Source organism: Trachypithecus francoisi, unplaced genomic scaffold (assembly GCF_009764315.1).
Source record: "Trachypithecus francoisi isolate TF-2019V2 unplaced genomic scaffold, Tfra_2.0 Lachesis_group0, whole genome shotgun sequence".
NCBI classification, from domain to species: Eukaryota; Metazoa; Chordata; class Mammalia; order Primates; family Cercopithecidae; genus Trachypithecus; species Trachypithecus francoisi.
Genome location: NW_022681453.1, coordinates 31,080,522 through 31,099,671, shown reverse-complemented (window position 1 = coordinate 31,099,671; position 19,150 = coordinate 31,080,522). Strand labels below are relative to the sequence as shown.

General features: G+C 39.4%; 1 protein-coding gene across 14 annotated transcripts in view; it reads left to right on the top strand.

Moving 5' to 3' along the window:
• The window catches only part of CADPS (calcium dependent secretion activator), a 487,588-nt gene that overhangs the window by 95,725 nt on the left and 372,713 nt on the right, over positions 1 to 19,150 (top strand). For all 14 annotated transcript variants that reach the window (XM_033210318.1, XM_033210317.1, XM_033210316.1 and 11 more), the window contains exon 2: positions 18,462 to 18,575. In XM_033210318.1, the coding sequence (XP_033066209.1) occupies positions 18,462 to 18,575 (114 nt within the window). The remainder of the gene's footprint in view (positions 1 to 18,461; positions 18,576 to 19,150) is intronic.

The window sequence follows — 19,150 nt, the reverse complement described above, 5'->3', positions numbered from 1 at the left end:
CTCCTTTTATACTTGTATAGTACTTGATTATGTGGAGACACAATTGTTATTTAACCAGTCCCCAGCAATAGACATTTGCTATTATAAGTAATACTTTAACAAATAGCCTTGCACAGATATGTTTTTTAACTTGCCTCCTCTAACTTTATAATTGTGTCTAATAGGTTAAGAAAATTGCCTAAGCTCTCACAACCAATAAGTGCTGAGCCGGAATTCAAGTGCCACATGGTTGTCTTGCTCCAGACCCCAGGAGCCCCAATATATATTTGCTGTCTTTCAATTTTCCCAGAACCGCTAACACATCAAACCTGGAATTATATCAGTTCAGTGTAGAGGTACTGCTAACCTGAGGCTCAGAGTAATAAAAATAAGAAATAGTCTTGGTTTACCATTACTTGATAAATACAGAGTTTTAGGAAGTTGTCTTTCAGAACTTGGGTCTGTAGAAGGAAACAATAGTAGTTCTTCGTGGTTCAAAAAAAAAAAAGTTGAGGTACACCATTCCCACCTGGGCTTGAAATTAGAGTTTGCCTTTTCCTGGGAAACAGAACACACGTCACTGACATTGCTTGCCCAGGTCTCAGACCGATCACTTAGGTCACCTTTGTGCGAGGAAAGCCACACATTTTTAGTGTTTGTTTTCTTTCTGGAACCATAGCAATCTTCTGGAGGAATGTAAGATGCTATATTAAAAAGTGCTAGACTAGGCCAGATGCAGTGGCTCACGCCTGTAATCCCAGCACTTTGTGAGGCTGAGGCAGGTGGATAACCTGAGGTCAGGAATTTGACACCGGCCTAGCCAACATGGCAAAACCCCATCTCTACTAAAAATACAAAAATTAGCCAGGCATGGCGGCAGACACTTGTAATCCCAGCTACTTGAGAGGCTAAGGCATGAAAATTGCTTGAACCCAGGAGGCAGAGGTTGCAGTGAGATGAGATGGGGCCACTTCACTCCAGCCTATGCAACAGAGCAAGACTCCATCTCAAAACAAACAAACAAACAAAAAAACAACAACTAGACTATATGCAAAACTCCTAAAATCCCATGCTTATGCACCAAAGATAATTTTCAAGGCCACTTTCCTCTGATCCAGGGTTTAGCCCCCATGTAATCTAATATTTCTGCTCTTTAAATGCTGTACATCCTCTTAGAGAAAGAAATGTGACCATCCTTCATGGCCAAATTTTAATGTATAGAATTTCTCTCTCCCTATTTTTTTCTGCTTGCATTCTTTTTTGAAGCCATTTTGCCCTTTGGTGTCTTCATGAAAAACTGTGAGTCCAAATTTACCTCTTTTAATGACACACTAAGTCAAGTGCTGGGCATGAACCCATATCATCCATTGGGCCTCATGATCATCAACTCGAATGGTAGCTCCAAAAGGGCAAGATTGTTTGCTTTTTAAATTATCAATGACTTTTCAATGCTTAGAACAGCGCTTGGCACATAGTGATGCTTAATAAGTGGTTGAACAGGTGGGTGGATGGATGCATGAGTGGATAGATGGATGGATGGATGGATGGATGGATGGATGGATGGATGGATTAGGGCTTCTGAAATTTGAATAGTAAGTCCTGATGTTAAACTTTAGAGAGCCTTCATTAATGACCACCTTGTACAAAAATTACCAGGAGGGGGAAATGTCTTTTTTTCCCCCTGTGGTATTTCTTTTCTGTCTCCCACCTTTGGATATCTTCTCCTTTCCCTGTATATTTTTAACCAACATTCTAGAACAATGACTCTGTCCTTCTAACCTTCACCAAAAATCCAGATCTCTCAGTAGTGCAGATGTCAACTGAGTATGGGTAAAGGGAGACATTAGGAAATGGGTGACTAGAAACTGATGTTTAGCTTTTTCTAGAAGCTTCTTAGAACTCAAAAGTCTCAGTCAAATTGTGAGGACTCTGAGGACCAAATACAAATGAAGAATTTCAGTGAAGTGAAGGCTGTAAGGTCTGCTCTGGTCCTTTATTTATTTTATTTTTTTTCATAATCAAAGAGACAAGCTTCCAAAAGGTGGTCTTTAAGGTGCAAAGACTTGGAATGTGCAACTTTTGTATCTCCCCTACCATCTTGCCGTCTGCTTGGCTTTGAGTACTGGCATCCATGGGGCATCTCAGATCACTTCAGTTGCCATCTGCCCCCCACACACAATCATGGGTGTGTTCTCACTCCCGGGATTAGTTTTCTCTCTAGCCCTCTGGTCCCTGCCAACAAAATTGAACTTGCTCTTTTCAGAAGACTTGTGCCACATTGCTCCCCTGTCCATTTCTGCTCATGGATTCTTGGCTGCCCATGCTGGGAGTCACGTGTGTCATTGTCCCTTCTCTGCTGATGTGTCAGAGGCCTAGGAGACTGATTCAGCATATCTACTCTTCTCTGGGCTTCGCACCCAACTTCAAATCCACTTATTCTTTGAAAGGAGGTTTGTGTAAGAGTGACTTTTGTATTTCTAAATGGGAATGTATCCACGGAGTATGCATTCTGACAGGGCTTCAAGTTGTTCCTGCTAGTAGATTCACTGCTCTTATATTTGGCAGCAGCCAACTTAGCTGCAAAAGGGCTGGTGGCTTTCTCTGCTGTAAGCCTTCAGGGCAGCAAACATTCCTGAGAGAGATTGTGGAGTCTGCCCTAGGACGAGCCTCCCAGTTATGTTTTATGTGAATATAGTGGTACTTGTCCTCTTACTCCAGAAAAATACACCTCCTGCAGCACAAGTTTGGTTGCTTATCTCAGTAGATCTCATTCATATTAGCAGCGAGAATCACAGATAATGAAGCAAATTATACCCTAACAGCATCAGCCCTAATAGTAACTTTTTAAAAAATAAATGTATGAGTCCTAAGATATAGGTAATGACTAACATTTATTGTATAGCACTTGATTGCCAAGCCCTATGATAAGTCCTTTATATATTGTCAAGTATATTTTTCACAAAGTTAAAAACATGACTTATATAAATATCTCATAAGCCGTTATCAAAGATTTATTTAACTCGTTAATGGAGGAACTAGCAAGATGGAAAAGCTGGTTCAAAGAGCAATAAATGATGAGAGATTTATATAGGCTACCAGCAAAGGAATGCAAAAATAAGTTTGCTGAGTTATATTCAAAATTGGTTAATATTTATTAGATCAGTAATGCTAAAATTTGGGGGCTCATCTTTTTTCCACTAGACAGAAATCATTTGCAACTTATCAGTATTCTACAAGTTAACTTCTAGCTTCATAGAGTCTGGACCTAATCAGTAGAAAAAAAGTAAGTCAAACAAACTTAGAGTTTTTCTGGAGAATGAGAGGACCTCATTCTCCAAACTTTTTACACAGTGTCCTTCATCACAAACTAGGTGACACGTTCATCTTTTATTTTTATTTTCAAGTTTAATTTATAATTTTAATTTTTTTTGAGATGGGCCTCTGTTACCCAGGCTGGGGTGCAGTGGTACCATCATAGGTCACTGCAACTTCAAGCTGCTGGGCTCAAGCAATCCTCCCATCTCAGCCTCCAAAGTAGCTGGGACCACAGTCATGCACCACTATGCCTGGCTAATTTTTTGAAAAAGTTTTGAGGTATGGGATCTCGCTATGTTGCCCAGTCTGTATTTTCAAGTTTTGGATCATTTTTCTATTTAGAAAATGCCTCTGGGGCCAGGCACAGTGGCTCATGCCTGTAATCCCAGCATTTTGGGAGGCCAAAGTGGGAGCGTTGCCCGAGCCCAGGAGTTTGAGATCAGCCTGGAAGAAAAAAAAAAAAAAACCTATGAAATAAAGTACCATAAACTCTATGTGCAAGGGGCTGCGGTAGCCACTGGCCCTGAGTTCAATGATGAATCCTTTCTAAACAAGCAAATACTCTCAATGACGAGAAACTGCATCAAATGGCAACCTAATTCATTTTAAAAGTGTTCAAAATAACAGAATTTTATCCTTATGTTACCCCTGAATCTGCTTCACTGTACCATCTACTGTCTCCTAGTTTAGTCTTCTAAAACCGCATTGAAAAATCTAGTTTCCTTCTCACTGAATGCCACTGACATTGTGTTGAGGAGCTTCGTGGAGGTTGGTCAGGTAACCTACATCTTCTTTGGACCTTATGCTGGAAAAATTGGTCACAACTGTAGATGTTATTGATCAGAATGGGGCTTTGGTCAAAGGGCCTTGCACTCAGGTAAGGAGACAGGCTATGCCTTTCAAATGCATGCAGCTCACTGATTTCATCCTCAAGTTTCCACACAGTACCCACCAGAATTATGTCCCACAAGCCTGGCAGAAGGCAGACAACACAAAATGGGCAGCCACATGATGGGCAAAGAAGATTGAAGCCAGAGAAGGGAAAGCCAAGATGGCAGATTTTGATCATTTTAAAGTCATGAAGGCAAAATGGGGAGCAGAATAATCAAGAATGAAGTTAAGAAGCTTCAAAGGCAGCTCTCCTGAAAACCTCTTCCAAAAAAGCACCTGCTATTAAGAGTGCTGCTGCTAAAGTTACAGAAAAAAAAGATGACCACCGAGTGCAAGAAGGCTGCAACCCAGAAGGTTCCTGCCCAGAAAACCAAAGGCCAGAAGGCAGTGCCTCCTTTGGAATCTCAGAAGGGTCAAAACACTCCAGCCCCAAAAGCACCAGCTCCAAAGGCATTTGGCAAGAAAGCAAAAGAGGTTATTATAATCCCAGCACTTTGGGAGGCCAAGGTGGGTGGATCACCTGAGGTCAGGAGTCCGAGACCAGACTGGCCAATATGGCAAAATCCTGTCTCTACTAAAAATACAAACATTAGTCAGGCATGGCGGCACATGCCCTGTAATCCCAGCTACTTGAGAGGCTGAGACAGAATTGCTTGAACCCGGCAGGTGGAGGTTGCAGTGAGCTGAGATCATGCCATCAGGTGACAGAGCAGCAAGATTCCATCTCAAAAAAAAAAAAAAAAGTAAATGTTCTTTCTGAAAAAGAAAAATCTAGTTTCTATTTCACATGAAGTTGCAGAATATTTAACTCATACTAAAGAGAATAGAAAATACCTTTAATCCTTTATAAAAATATACCATAGTTCAGTTGATTCAGCAGGTGTTTCTTGCAGTGGCTCTTAACTTTGGCGTATGTCAGAAAATGCTCGTGAAGTTTCTAAACTTGTACATACCTGGGTTTCTATTCCCAGCCATTCTGAGTAAGTGGGTCTGTGGTGGGTGTATAGGCATCAATATTTTCTGCAAGCTTCATGGGTAATGCTGATGCAAGATAGACTTAAAGTTCATGCCATATATCAATCATATAATAAATACCGAGTCAGGGATGAGGGAATTCAGACTAAAGAGGTATCATTCAGGGGCTGGAAGGAGCCATCAGAGAGAAGTGATCTGAAGTAGCATTTTGATAGACAAACATGATTTTGCCAAGTAAAGAAAGTGAAGGGAAAATGCAGAAAGGCTTTTAAATGGCATTAATAGCTTTAAAATGCATCAGCGGAGTTACTAAAAAAATTGACTTACTAAAAAATGAAATTTGAACAATTGTTAACTAACCACAGGGACAATGATCTCGACATTTCTTGCAACCAAATATTATAAGGGGAAAAAGGAGCTATCTCCAAAGTGATTGCAGTGATATTCCATGAAGCATCCCCACGTGTTTACCAATACATGAAATATACACTGTTTGTCCATTGATAGGACCAGCAGTGTCAGTCAACCTGAGGGAGGTTCAACCTCTCCACTGCTTCCAAAAGGAACCAAAGCTATTTCTCTGTTAAATGGAGCAAGAGTCATTAAATCACTGATGCCTTTAAATTATCAATAATATAAAATAACAGCGGGAGAAGCGAGCCAATGATAAATATCATTTTAATAAGCCAGAACTCATTTGTGGGTGCAGAAAAATCTCTGAAACCTCAGTACAATTCAGCCAGCTCATATTGCCATAAGACATGAGATGATGAAACTCAGAAATGCTGATGGCTTTTTATTCTTTCCTGCTTCTGAATATCAGGACAGGCTTGAGCGATAGAATTTTCTGTTCTTCCCTGGGCATGCTTAGGCCTGCATCATGTGCTGCTGTATTTGGATCCCTTTATAGAAGGTCTCTATGTGCACATGTGTGTGTCTCTTTAACTAATACACTTTATTTTTTAGAGCAGTTTTAGGTTTATAGAAAAACTGAGCAGAAAGTACAGAGTACCCATATACCCCGTATCCCCCTAACTCCAACAGTTTCCCCCATCATTAACATCTTGCATTAGTGTGCTCTATTTGTTACAGTTGATGAGCCAGTACAGATACATTATTATTAACTAAAGATCCTAGTTTACATTAGGGTGTACACTTGTGTTTTTTGTATTTCCCAGTTTCAGATCACCTTCACTCTTTGTCCTGTTTTTACTCTCTGCTATTCTGGATCCTGAATGGCAATTGTTAGAACAACCAGTCAAAGTCTCCACATTCCTCCACATCCCCCAGCAGCCTGAAAAGTGACTGCCAATCACTTGTACCTCCTCTCCCTGTTCATGCTGACACAATAAGGTTCTTATCTAAATCAATTTCAGTGAAGCTCATGGTCACAGTTTGTGAATGTTACATTAGTGCCACATATAACCTGTACACAGACTGCATTCAGATTTTTTCAACTTTTTCTCTGGAAATAATTGCTACTGATAAAGTTCACTATTAAACCTTATAAGACCCAAGATGGTATGTGGAGATTTAGTGATTTCATATGTTGCTGTGCTAGTATTTTAATCTGAGCTCCAGCCAAATGGAACAATCTGCGGTTTCATTTCTAATAGTTGTGACTTTATTTTTAGACTCCTCTGTTGTGCATACTCAGACAGCCGCCTCTAATCCTTGTTTTTGGAGTCGGCAGGGTATAGATTGTAATTAACAAAAGAGATTCTTGCTGTGTCCTCCAAGAAGGACCCACAGTTTCTCATCTTTGTCTTTCCTCACCCATTTTGTACCCTCAACCTGGAATGCCCTCCTCATCTCTCTCTCACCTTTTCTCCTTACAGCCTTCCTCTTTTCCCAGCTATCCCTGTCTCTGCAAACTGAGATTCTAGATTCTATTTAGGATCCTCTTCTCTTCAAATATCACAGCAAGCCTGAAATATTCTCCTGATTCTATGCTAACCCCCAGAACTCATTCCTATTCCCTGATTCTGCATGTTCTTTTTTTTTTTTTTTTTTTTTTTGAGATGGAGTCTCGCTCTGTCGCCCAGGCTGGAGTGCAGTGCACTTGCTCACTGCAAGCTCTGCCTCCCAGGTTCACGCTATTCTCCTGTCTCAGCCTCCTGAGTAGTTGGGACTACATGCACCCACCGCCACGCCTGGCTAATTTTTTGTAGTTTTAGTAGAGATGGGGTTTTGCTGTGTTAGCCAGGGTGGTCTCGATCTCCTGACCTCGTGATCTGCCCGCCTCGGCCTCCCAAAGTGCTGGGATTACAGACGTGAGTCACTGCGCCCAGCCAATTCTACGTGTTCTTAAACCATGTCACTCTCCTATGTAAAACACTTCAATACTTTCCCACCATTCTTTGAATTAATGCCCAGCTCCTCAGTTTGGCATGCAAGCCCCTATACCATGTTCTGTTCTCTGCTTGTTATATTCTCATGCTAATTTCTCCAAGACTATACCCTAGCACTCTCCTCCTGACTACTACCTTGCTGGTAGTAGATTCACTACTAGAAGATTCATTGATTCACTAGAGCAGTGGTTCTCAAAGCGTAGTCCACATGCCCTTGGAAGTCTGCAAGGTGATTTTCCTAGTAATGCCAAGACATTACATGCTTTTTTTTCTCACTATGTTAACATTATCAATAATGATGAGAAAGCAATGATGAGGAAGACTGCTGGTACTTTCGCACAAACCAAGGTAGTGGTGTCAAACTGTACTAGTAATCATTATATTTCTCGTGGCCATGTACTTCCTGCTTAAAAATGGCCAACTTCACGGAATACTTTCCTTGATGAAACCATAGGAAGTGTTAATTTTATTAAATGTTGATTCTTGGGCACACACCTTTTTAATATTCTATACAATGAAATGGTAACTACATAAAGCACTTAGGTAGCATAAGGAAGGACAACGGTTGTCTCATGGGAAGGGACTTGTCTGAGTTGCCAACTAAACAAGCCTTTTTAAAAAATGGAATATCATTTTTACTTGGGAAAACAACACACAAATGTAGGTATTTCATAGATGTTTTCTATAAAGTAAATGGAGAGAGCCTGTTATTTCAAGAAAAACAACTGACAATATTTTTTGCCAATAATAAAATTTGAGATTTCAATCACCACCATAATCTGGACAGTTTCTTAATACCTAAAGATTTTTTTGATATCAGTGGCAATATTAAGTCATATGATTTTTTTATGTATTGTGTGATGAAATGTGTGAACATTTGGAAAATTAACATAACTCACTCAATTCATTTTTGACATGACCAATGTATGATTTTTAAAAAATAAAATCACTTATGGGCCAGGAGTAGTGGCTCATGCCTGTAATCCTAGCACTTTTGGGGGCCAAGGTGGGCAGATTGTTTGATGCCAGGAGTTTGAGATCAGCCTGGCCAACGTGGTGAAAACCTATCTCTACTAAAAAAAAAATAAAATACAAAAATTGGCTGGGTGTGATGGTGCACGCCTGTAATTCCAGCTACTTGGGAGACTGAAGCATGAGAATCACTTGAACCTGGGAGGCAGACGTTGCAATGAGCCGAGATCACACCACTGCACTCCAGCCTGAGTGACAGAGTGAGAGACTGTCTCAAAAACAAAACAAAACAAAAATAAAATAAAAAAACCACTTATGGGTAAAAGATTCATTCAAATAGCAAGACAGATCAATGGGTTTTAATTGAGTATAGAAAGTTCATTGATATAGTGTCTGATTTTTACATTATATCTAACTTTCAAGAAAATACCACCACTTGGGCTTTGGTATGGTATCAGGAAGACTATCCCATTTATCTGAAAAGGTTCTTACAGTATCTCTCAGTTTTCCAACAACCTATCTGTGGGAGGCCAGATTTTCTTCATATACTTCAACCAAAACAGCATTTCACAACAGACTGAATGCAGAGAAAGAAATTAGGATCTAACTGTCCTCTACCAATCTCTAAAAGATATTTGCGATGCTATAAAATGTTGCCAGTCTTCACTATTATTTTCTTTTGGAAAATATTATTTTCATAAAAGGGTATTATTTCAGTTTAACATATGAGTTTATTGTTTTTTTAACAAGTTAGTATTTTAAACTCCTCAGTTTTAATATCACTATAGTATTTATTAATAGCTATAAAACAACTTACATAAACAAAACCTCTTTGCAGTCCTCAGTGACTTTTAGCAGGTGAAAGAGACTTGAAATCAAAAAGTTTGAGAATGATGGCAACTTGCCAACTAACTCTTAATGAGATCTTTGGCTCTAGAACTCCTTATTTGACCACATGCTAGAAGAATCCATGTGAGTACTGCCTGAGTACCTCCAACTTGGAAAAATATGTTCTTTTTTTTTTAAATGTTACTGGGTTCAAGGGTAGAACATTTGTCCTACTAAAGAACAACTTTTAAGAGCTTTGTGGGTGGAAGGGCGAAAAATAGACCTCCTTCTCTTCTTCTTCCCCTTTGATCCTTTTCCTCTTCTCTTTTGATCTTCAATCCAATCTTTAGCCCCAACTCACCTTCTAAATGCATTTTTCCTATTTTTTTCCTCTTCTACTAGATAATTGTTGGTTGGGAGAATCCCATCTCAATCAACGTTGAAATTATGTCTTCAAGTTCCTTTCCCTGTAGGTCATAGAACTCTTTGTTAGAGTATCATGTGGCCAACTTACAGGTCTTTATTCTTTCTCTTCTGCCCCAAAATAGATCTTTAGGAATAGCATGCTGATTGGTATTTCTATTATTAAATAATTTTAAAATTGAGCTAATTTTTTAAAGTAGTAATTAACTTATATTCAACTGCTACCCTAAATTTTTAAAAAGTTAACAAGAACTGTTATATATAGCAGACTTTGACATTTTTTCTAAAGAAGCATTTTGTACAATGTGGTATAGGTATGCAAGAGGATGGAACATATCTATTTTAACTATAGCTACTAAATAAAACTACATAAAGCTTATGGTTTCAGATATTATTGCTTAGAACAAGTTTTAGTTAAGAAAAAGAAAGTGATTTGATATATGTTTAATGCAAAAACAAAAAGTTAATAGTACAGTTAGTACATGGGGAGGACATACTCATGGGAGTATTACTTAAATAATTGAATTATGATTTGAATAGTTGAATTTTGGGAAACCATGTTCCAAAGGGAAGTCCAGGGTGACAGCCTCATCATAATTCTTCCCACCTTCAACATGTTTTCCCCCTTCAACTTGCATTTCAGAATTACTCATTTATATTTTGCCATGATAAAGTCTTTCAGATTTTTTCTTCAAGCTAAATAAAACTCACTTAAAATGCCTTTTTCAGAGTATGTTATGTAAATATATATATAATATAAAAGCTGAGAAGAACTTTATGTAAATAAGTAAATATTTGGTTAAGATGAGGCGATTTCTAAATTTTCTAAAAGCAGGACTTCATTTAGAGTAGACAATATTTGGTCTGGTTGTAGAAAGGGGGTATTTTATTTGTTAATAAAATTCATGGCCTAATATAAATGTTTGAAGTCTTCAAGAAAAAGAAATTAAATAAACGTTGCCGTAATATCTCTAGATTAGCTGATAATTTTAAGCACTTGTTGAGTTGACATTTTTCCAGTTACCTATAATAAAGAAAAGCTTTTAAAACCTGTCTCCTTTTTTCCCAGATAATGATTTCTTTTTTTAAAAAAGAAAAAGCATAGCTTATATTAAAAATTGTAGGCCGGGCACGGTGGCTCACGCCTGTAATCCCAGCACTTTGGGAGGCCGAGGCGGGTGGATCACGAGGTCAGGAGATCGAGACCATCCTGACTAACACGATGAAACCCCATCTCTACTAAAAATACAAAAAATTAGCTGGGCGTGGTGGCGGGCGCCTGTAGTCCCAGCTACTCCGGAGGCTGAGGCAGGAGAATGGCATGAACCCGGGAGGTGGAGCTTGCAGTGAGCCGAGATTGTGCCACTGCACTCCAGCCTGGGCACCAGAGTGAGACTCCGTCTCAAAAAAAAAAAAAAAAATTATAATATACAATGCTGACATTATACTTTAAGTAGAAAAGGACCTAATTTATGTATATAACTGGAACATCTCCTTATGCCCAAAGATATTTTTCTACTCACTGCTGCCTATGCTTAGAATGCAGGTATTTGAGATTCCTTCTTTTACAGTAAGCATTGCTTCCGCCTTCTTTCTGGTACAGTTGTTGTTGCAATAGGAGACGTATTAGCCAATAAGCATCTTAGTAAGTATGCATTCTTCCATGATTATTGTAAACCATGTGTATCCATTAGGAATGCATTTGGCTGCCAGTAAGAGAAAACATACAGTGACTTGAACAAGTAGAAATTCATTTTTTTCTCACATAATGAAAAAGCCAGAGGTGGGTGTTTACGAACATTTGTTCAGCCACCCAAAAATGTAAGGACCACATTTCTGTGATGCTCTTGGCCTTTCCTGGATGGTCATGAGATAGATACCATGGCTGTAGAAACAGATTTGTATTCTCAGCAGAAGAAGGGGCAGCAGGAAAGGAAAGGGTTATACCACCGAGTATGCTCATTTTCATGAGGATTTCAAATATTTCTCCAGAAGATGCCCCCAGTAGTTTTCCACCTCTATTACATGGCCACCTAAAATTGCAAGAGGAACTGGGAAGGTAGTAATTGCCTTTCCAGCCTCTAAACTAGAAGGGCCAAGAAAGACTGAGGTAAGGAATACCACATCAATGATACCTTCAAAAGGCTGAGTGAATAAAAAAAGCATTGAAAGAAGATAAAAGATAAATGATAGGGAAACAAATACTTCTTATATTGTTTTTAATATTGGGTCCTTACTCTATGCCAGATACTATGCTATATATTATTATAGGTATTATAAATATATATATTATACATATATAATCCCACCTAGTTTTCACAAAGACTCTGTAAAGTAGATATTGCTTTCCCCCATTTACAGAGGAAAAACCCAAAGCCAACTACTTGACCAAAGTCTCATAGCAGAGCTAGGATCTGACCTGAGCTTCCTCTGACTTCAACATCGCCCCTCCTGAGACCAACACTTAGAACATGTGGTTTTCTCCTCACTATAGATCACATTTCACGCTTCTCCAGAATGCTTCAGTAAATTACAAACTGCCTGAAATGCAGTGGGGATTTTCAGGCTTTGGTTAATGAGGTAGATGGAACCAAGAATGCTTGAATAGTTCTAGCAAACGCTGCTACAGCACTTTCTTCTACAATAATCACCTTCCATCTTTTCAGGTTTTCTGCTTGGAATTCATTACTGCAATTCTGAATTCTGACCTTGATGCACAAGTGGTTTCTATACATATTCAATCCTTTTAGGTGGACTTCTATTTCAGGAGGATTCTCTCTGTAAGCAGCTCATTGAAGCTCATTTGTTTATTTAGAGTTGTACTGTCAGGTACTCTGGGCCAATTATTTCAGTTTATTCATGCAAGGTCACCTTTTGGGTTCAATCCTATCTAAGTCAGTTAACTTTTAACCAGAGACAAACTCTGTCCCACAGTTGATTCTTAGACTGGCTTTTGCAAGCTTCTAAGTAAGATTTTTATTCACTCATGTAATTGGCAAAGGGTATTAAGAAGTCAAAGATGAGTATGTGATTTCTGACTCAGTTGTGAGAAACTCTAGAGCTAAGATTGCGCCTTGATACTGTCATATTGCCAGAGCCTAACACTGTGCCTGGTATACATTAAGCCCTTAATAAGCTCATGTATTCATTCAGCAAACATTTGTTGAGAGCCCACTATGTGCATAGCAGTAAACGAGACAGAAGTGTACAGCTATAAACAAGAAGCACAATAGTGAACAAGACAGATAGGGTCCTTGTATTTGTGAAACATACATTCTTGTGAAGAGAGAGATAATGAAAAGTAGGTATAATTTTAAAATAAAGAAGGCCCTAATAGGCATCATAGGAAAATGGATAAATTGTGGTATACCTGTAAAATGGAATACTACCCAGCAATGAGAAGGGACCAGCTATTGCTACTCCTAACCACATGGATGAATCTCATCATGTATGATAGTATTGATATCAAGTTCAAAAACAGGCAACACTCATCTATGATAATAGAAGTCAGGCTAGTGGTCACTTTTGGAGGAAGGAATGACTTTGGGAGTATGCAGGAGCTTCTGGGGTCTGGGTAACGTTTATCTTGATATGAAAGTTTGTTATCTGGAAAAGTTTACTTTGTGAGAATTTCTTATACTGATTGGGCATAACAGTTCATGCTTATAATCCCAGCACTTTGGGAGGCCAAGGCAGGTGGATCACTTGAGGCCAGGAGTTCAAGACCAGCCTGATTGACATGGCAAAACCCCATATCTACTAAAAATAAAAAAATTAGCTGGCCATGGTGGTGCTTGCCTGTAATCCCAGCTACTCAGGAGACTGAGGCAGGAGAATCACTTGAATCCAGGAGGCGAAGTTTGCAGTGGGCTGAGATGGCACCATTGCACTCCAGCCTGGGCAACAGAACAAGACTCTGTCTTAAAAAAAAAAAAAAAAAAAAAAGGAAGAAGAAAGAACTCTTCATACTCTGTGCTGATAAAGTATATTTTTCTATGTACATGTTAAATTAAATAATTTGACCTTAGAGAAGATAAGTGCTAACTGTGATAATGACTGTGCAGGAAATGCTCAGGTGTCAGGGCACTGTGACAGAGATTAGCTAGGGGAACATTACTGTAGACTGGATGGTCAGGGAAGCGCTTCCCAGGATATGCTGGCTCGGCTGAATCCTAAGGGGCCAGCCACGGGGAAAACCAGAAGAACATCCCTGGCGAAGGGAACAGCAAGGGCAAAGGCTCTCAGGCAAGAAAAGTCAGGGCACAGCTGAGAAGTAAAAAAGACACCAGTGTGCTGGCTACCAGAGTGAGTAAAGAGCAGAGTGGAGCAAGTCAAAGTCAGGGTACGTCATGCAGGGCCTTGGAGGCCATTGAGTTTATCATCTGCCCCTTATCATTTGGCTCTTCTTTTTTGCCAGGCCATGTGCTGAGATCTTGAGATATATTACCTCATTTCCTTTTCATCTTTTTAGTAACTTTAGGAGGTCGGTTTTATCATCCAAATTTTTTAAGGAGGAACCAAGGCTTAGGGAAAGTAGCTTGCCTAAGGTCATCCAGCTTGGAAGTGAGTGGTATCACCAGGACTTGAACCTGCGTCTCTTGGACGCCAAGCCTGTGCTCTCAACTCCTGACTCATGATTCTGCCTCTGAGCACTTGAGTTTAAATAAATAACTACTTCACCACATAAAACATGCACCCATAGGACTGTGAACAAAATGCTGAGAAAATAGCGACCTCCACCTGAGGAGTCTGGAAGGGAGTGCATGCACTAAATTTAAAGACGTGTACATGTGAAATGTCCCCAGAGGCAGGCATTCTCAAGGGAACAGTATGTGCAAACACTCAAAGATGAGAATTAGGGTGGGCACAGTGGTTCGTGCCTATAATTCTAGCACTTTGGGAGGCCGAGGCGGGTTGATCACCTGAGGTCAGGAGTTCGAGACCAGCCTGGCCAACATGGTGAAACCTCATCTTTACTAAAACTACAAAAATTAGCCAGGTGTAGAGGCACGCACCAGTAGTCCCAGCTACTTGGGAGGCTGAGGCGCGAGAATCACTTGAACGCAGGAGGCGGAGATTGCAGTGAGCCGAGATCACACCACTGCACTCCAGCCTGGGCAACAGTGAGACTCTGTTTTTGTTTGTTTGTTTGTTTTTGTTTTTGTTTTCTTAAAAATAAAGATGAGAATGAATCATCACAATAGAGAAGATGTATTGAGCATTCATCCTGTACTAAGTTCTGCAGTGAGTATTTTGCTTATCTTGATCCTCACAACAACCCTATGAGGTCAATATTGGCCCCATTTTACCAATGAGAAAACTGAGCTTTAGAGAGGTTAGTCATTTGCCCAGGGAGACACGACTAGTGAGTTGAGTAACTAAACACTAGGCTTGTTGAATTAGTGGTGAGAAAAGTAGTGAATTATAAACCAGTAGGTGGCAAAACCCAGACATAAAGTTCTGCCACTAAAGTCCATGCCCCCAACTCTCCTGCTGACAGCTTAATGTGACTAGGGAAGCAAGGGATGCTTTGTGTGGCTTTGTGATGTGTGTTCTCTGAACTTGACTAAAATTAATGTTCCTGAAGTTCCTTAGCTCCTTTCTCCATTGAGAGTTTTATATTCTGTAATTTCTTTTCTCTGAAATCCTGAATCATAATTTTATGTGCTTTTTTGTTTGCCTTTTCCTCTCCACTTAGACTATAAGATCCCTGAAGAAAAGCCCTTATTTCTTTTGATTCCTTAGTGCCCAGCCCTAAGAAATAATGGGTGAGATCAGGGGTTGTGTGTGTTGACCACTGAACCCTTAGTGTCCGGTGCAGGGCTGGGCAGAAGGTGCGTGCTCTATAAATTTTTTTTTTTTTTTGAGACGGAGTCTCGCTCTGTCGCCCAAACTGGAGTGCAGTGGTGCGATCTCCCACTCACTACAAGCTCTGCCTCCCAGGTTCACACCATTCTCCTACCTCAGCCTCCCGAGTAGCTGGGACTACAGGCACCCGCCACTATGCCCGGCTAGTTTTTTTTTTAATATTTTCAGTAGAGACAGGGTTTCATCGTGTTGACCAGGATGGTCTCGATCTCCTGGCTCTGTGATCCACCCACCTCGGCCTCCCAAAGTGCTGGGATTACAGGCGTGAGCCACCACACCCCGCCAAATATTTCTTAACTAAATGAGTACCATGCTTATTTAAGGAAAGGTAAGAGAGATAATAGATTTGGCCTGGGTCAACAATCAATCTTGAACATTCATATGGTGTGTGCATAATTTTATTTCAATTACTTAATCATTTAAGACAAAAGCGAGGTCTATAGGCCTCCATTCCTCTCCTGCCCTGTCATCCCACCCTACTCCCAAAATCACGCAAAGCTGGTATTGACACTGTTTTAGAAGGAATTCTGAGCAAGAAATCCTGTGAGATGCCTTGGTTGGTCCTATACTGTTAGGATTTGTGAACTAGATTAAGGCTGGTCTGCTTAAAATAAATTTATGTTATAAGTATCATTTTTATGAGCAAATCAACTGCTACCTAATATTTCAGTTCAAATGGTTTTAAGCACATAAAAAATAACTATGATTTTCTCTTCAATTTCACATATCAATATCCATGGGTCAGAGCAGGAAAGCTTAAGCAACTTAGAAGTGAGTTTATTCCATGCTTTAGGTCTGAACTGGTCCAGTGCAATAGCCACTAGCCACTGTGGCTATTGAACACTTGCAATTTGGTTACTCTGAATTGAGATATGTTGTAAGGGTAAACTACACCAGATTCCAAAGGCATAGCATTTTTTTTTTTAACATAAACTGTCTCATTAATAATTTATATACTGATTACATGTTGAAACGTTATTTTGGCTATACTGGGTTAAATAAAGTATATCAAAATTCATTTCACCTGTTTCTATTTTTTAATGTGGCTACTATAAAACTTAAAATTATACATGTGGCTAACATTATATAGTGGTGCCCTAGAATGTAACAAATATGAGTCTGATAAATTTCTAACCCCTTTTAATCTACCCTTGACTTCACTATTCCCCAACTTCTTCCAAAGATACAAAAATTAATGAAAGCGCCCAGCTTCCATCTGTGTCACAAACAAAATTCTGTTTTGGTTTTGTTTATTGACTGAGTCAAAACTCATGCTGGCTTTGCGTCTCCTAAAGCTTTAAACTTTATTTTCTAATTATATTGACTCTAATGGTAAAATCACTTGGATTTATATAAAAAGTTTTAATATTTTAAAAGAGCTTATTATGTTATTGAATAACTATAACTATCCCAGGACAGTGGGTAATTAGAATCACCACCATTTTCCAAGTGAGAAAACTAAGGATGAGATAAAATTTATTTAAACCCAGCCCTGATCCAGAAAGGCTGGCTCTTCACAGGTCAATGCAGAATATAAGTAGCTTTCCCCAGATGACACAGTGGCCAACAGAACTGGTACTGGACTGATCTTCTTACTTTTTCCACTAGAACAGTGGTTCTCAGATGTAATTTCTCATGATCAATTATAAAGCATAACTTTTTATAAAAAGTTTAACTTTTTCAGAGTCAAAAGTTTTTAACTTTTTCAGAGTTAAAAGTTTTTAACTTTTAAAACAGCAAAGTTTTGGCTGACTTTTTAATATACATATTTTATATAAATTAGAACCAATGAAAAGATACCTGAAAATAACATGTCTTGCGTACACTCCATTCATTCATTCATTCATGCAATCAGCCCTGAGTGTCTGGCACATGTAAGGCAGTTAGCTATGCCCTGGGAAAACATCGATGAATAAGATAGCAAGAAAAGACACATCATGTAACAAATTTAATCATCATCAAGCAGTTAAATAAACAGTGTGCTGTGGAATCACAAAGCAGGATGATCTGCCCCTAGCCTAGGGGCTGGGAAGGGCTTCATAAATTAGTGCTGCCTGCATTGATACCTGATGGATGGTGGGATAGAACCAGATAAGGGGTGAGGAAGAGGAATGAGTATGAATCTTTTAGGAATGTTTTCCTAAGAAAGAAAGGTGGGATTGATAGGCAAGGAATTGCACATAACCTAGTACCCAAATTCTCTATGCCACAACCCAGAAGTGTATCCTGCACCCAAACATCATCTGTCATGTGATCATGGATGTACTAACAACAATAAGGTTTGAAAACCACTGCATATGGTCATACTTCATTTATCAAGGTATTTCAGACCACCAGAGGGGTATGTGCAGTGCCGTGCTTGCTATTACATGTTTAACAACCATCTCTCGGGAGAAAAAAAAAAACTGTTTTGTAGCATTTGCCAATTTCCATGGTATAAATACTCCCACCTTGGCTGATATGAAGCTGCCAATGAGACAACACTGAATGTGGAGCTGGGAAGAGATGGGTGGTAGCACTCCCTTATATAGAGTTTCCCTCATGCAAATGCCATAGGTGTAAGTAACCTCAGAAGCACTGATAAAAGTGAAATGTGGTAAAATAACTAGGAGGCAATGGATTTTAAGTATTAAAAGTGTATTAACTTTGTTTTTAATATAATTTATTTATATTATTTTAAAATAATGGCTGTGTTTAACACTGGTTCACAGAAGTTTCCACAGATTCCCTAATCAGCTCTCACACACCTGTGCAAGCCAGCTCCAGTACACCAATGGGCCTGGCATCTTCAGCATAAAATATCCACGATCCTTGTCTAGAACAAGTGCTCACATTTCCCTCTTTTTCTGTTTCTTACAGATCAGCAAACAGCAGCTGCAGACAGTCAAGGACAGGTTTCAGGCTTTCCTCAATGGGGAAACCCAGATCATGGCTGATGAAGCCTTCATGAACGCTGTGCAGAGTTACTATGAGGTGAGAATCGCTGTGCAGAAGAACACCAAAACTATTCAAGCCCTAGGCCTGGGGAGTCTGAGCTGCAGGGCAATGGGGACAATCGTTTTGGTTTACTACAGGATCATCCCTCCTAAGGCAAAGGGGTTGGTGATTGGTTACAATGTTAAGAAATAACAGTATTTTGTTTTGGGGGAAAACTAAATGTAAGCTGCTACTTAACAACAGAGTTTTATACCAGGCAATATACTGATTGTATTTCATACAAGATATAACAGTCTTATGAATTAGGTCTGATTGTATTTTCATTTTACTGATGAAGCGACTGAGGCACAGAGACGTTAAATTAATTACTCAAGGTCACACAGCTATGAAAAATCACAACCTGTGACTTTGAGTCAGGAGTATTTTTCTCACCACTTATACCATTTTTAAAGGATGTTAGCACCTCCCAAGGATGGTGGCTTCATGAACTTCCTTATTCTTTTTTCTAAAATGCTGCTTGCGTATCTGGAGCTGGGACCACTGTACAAAATGCAGTTCTCTAGAGAAAATCTACAAAAGAGAGAACACATTCTGAATATGTATTACGGGTA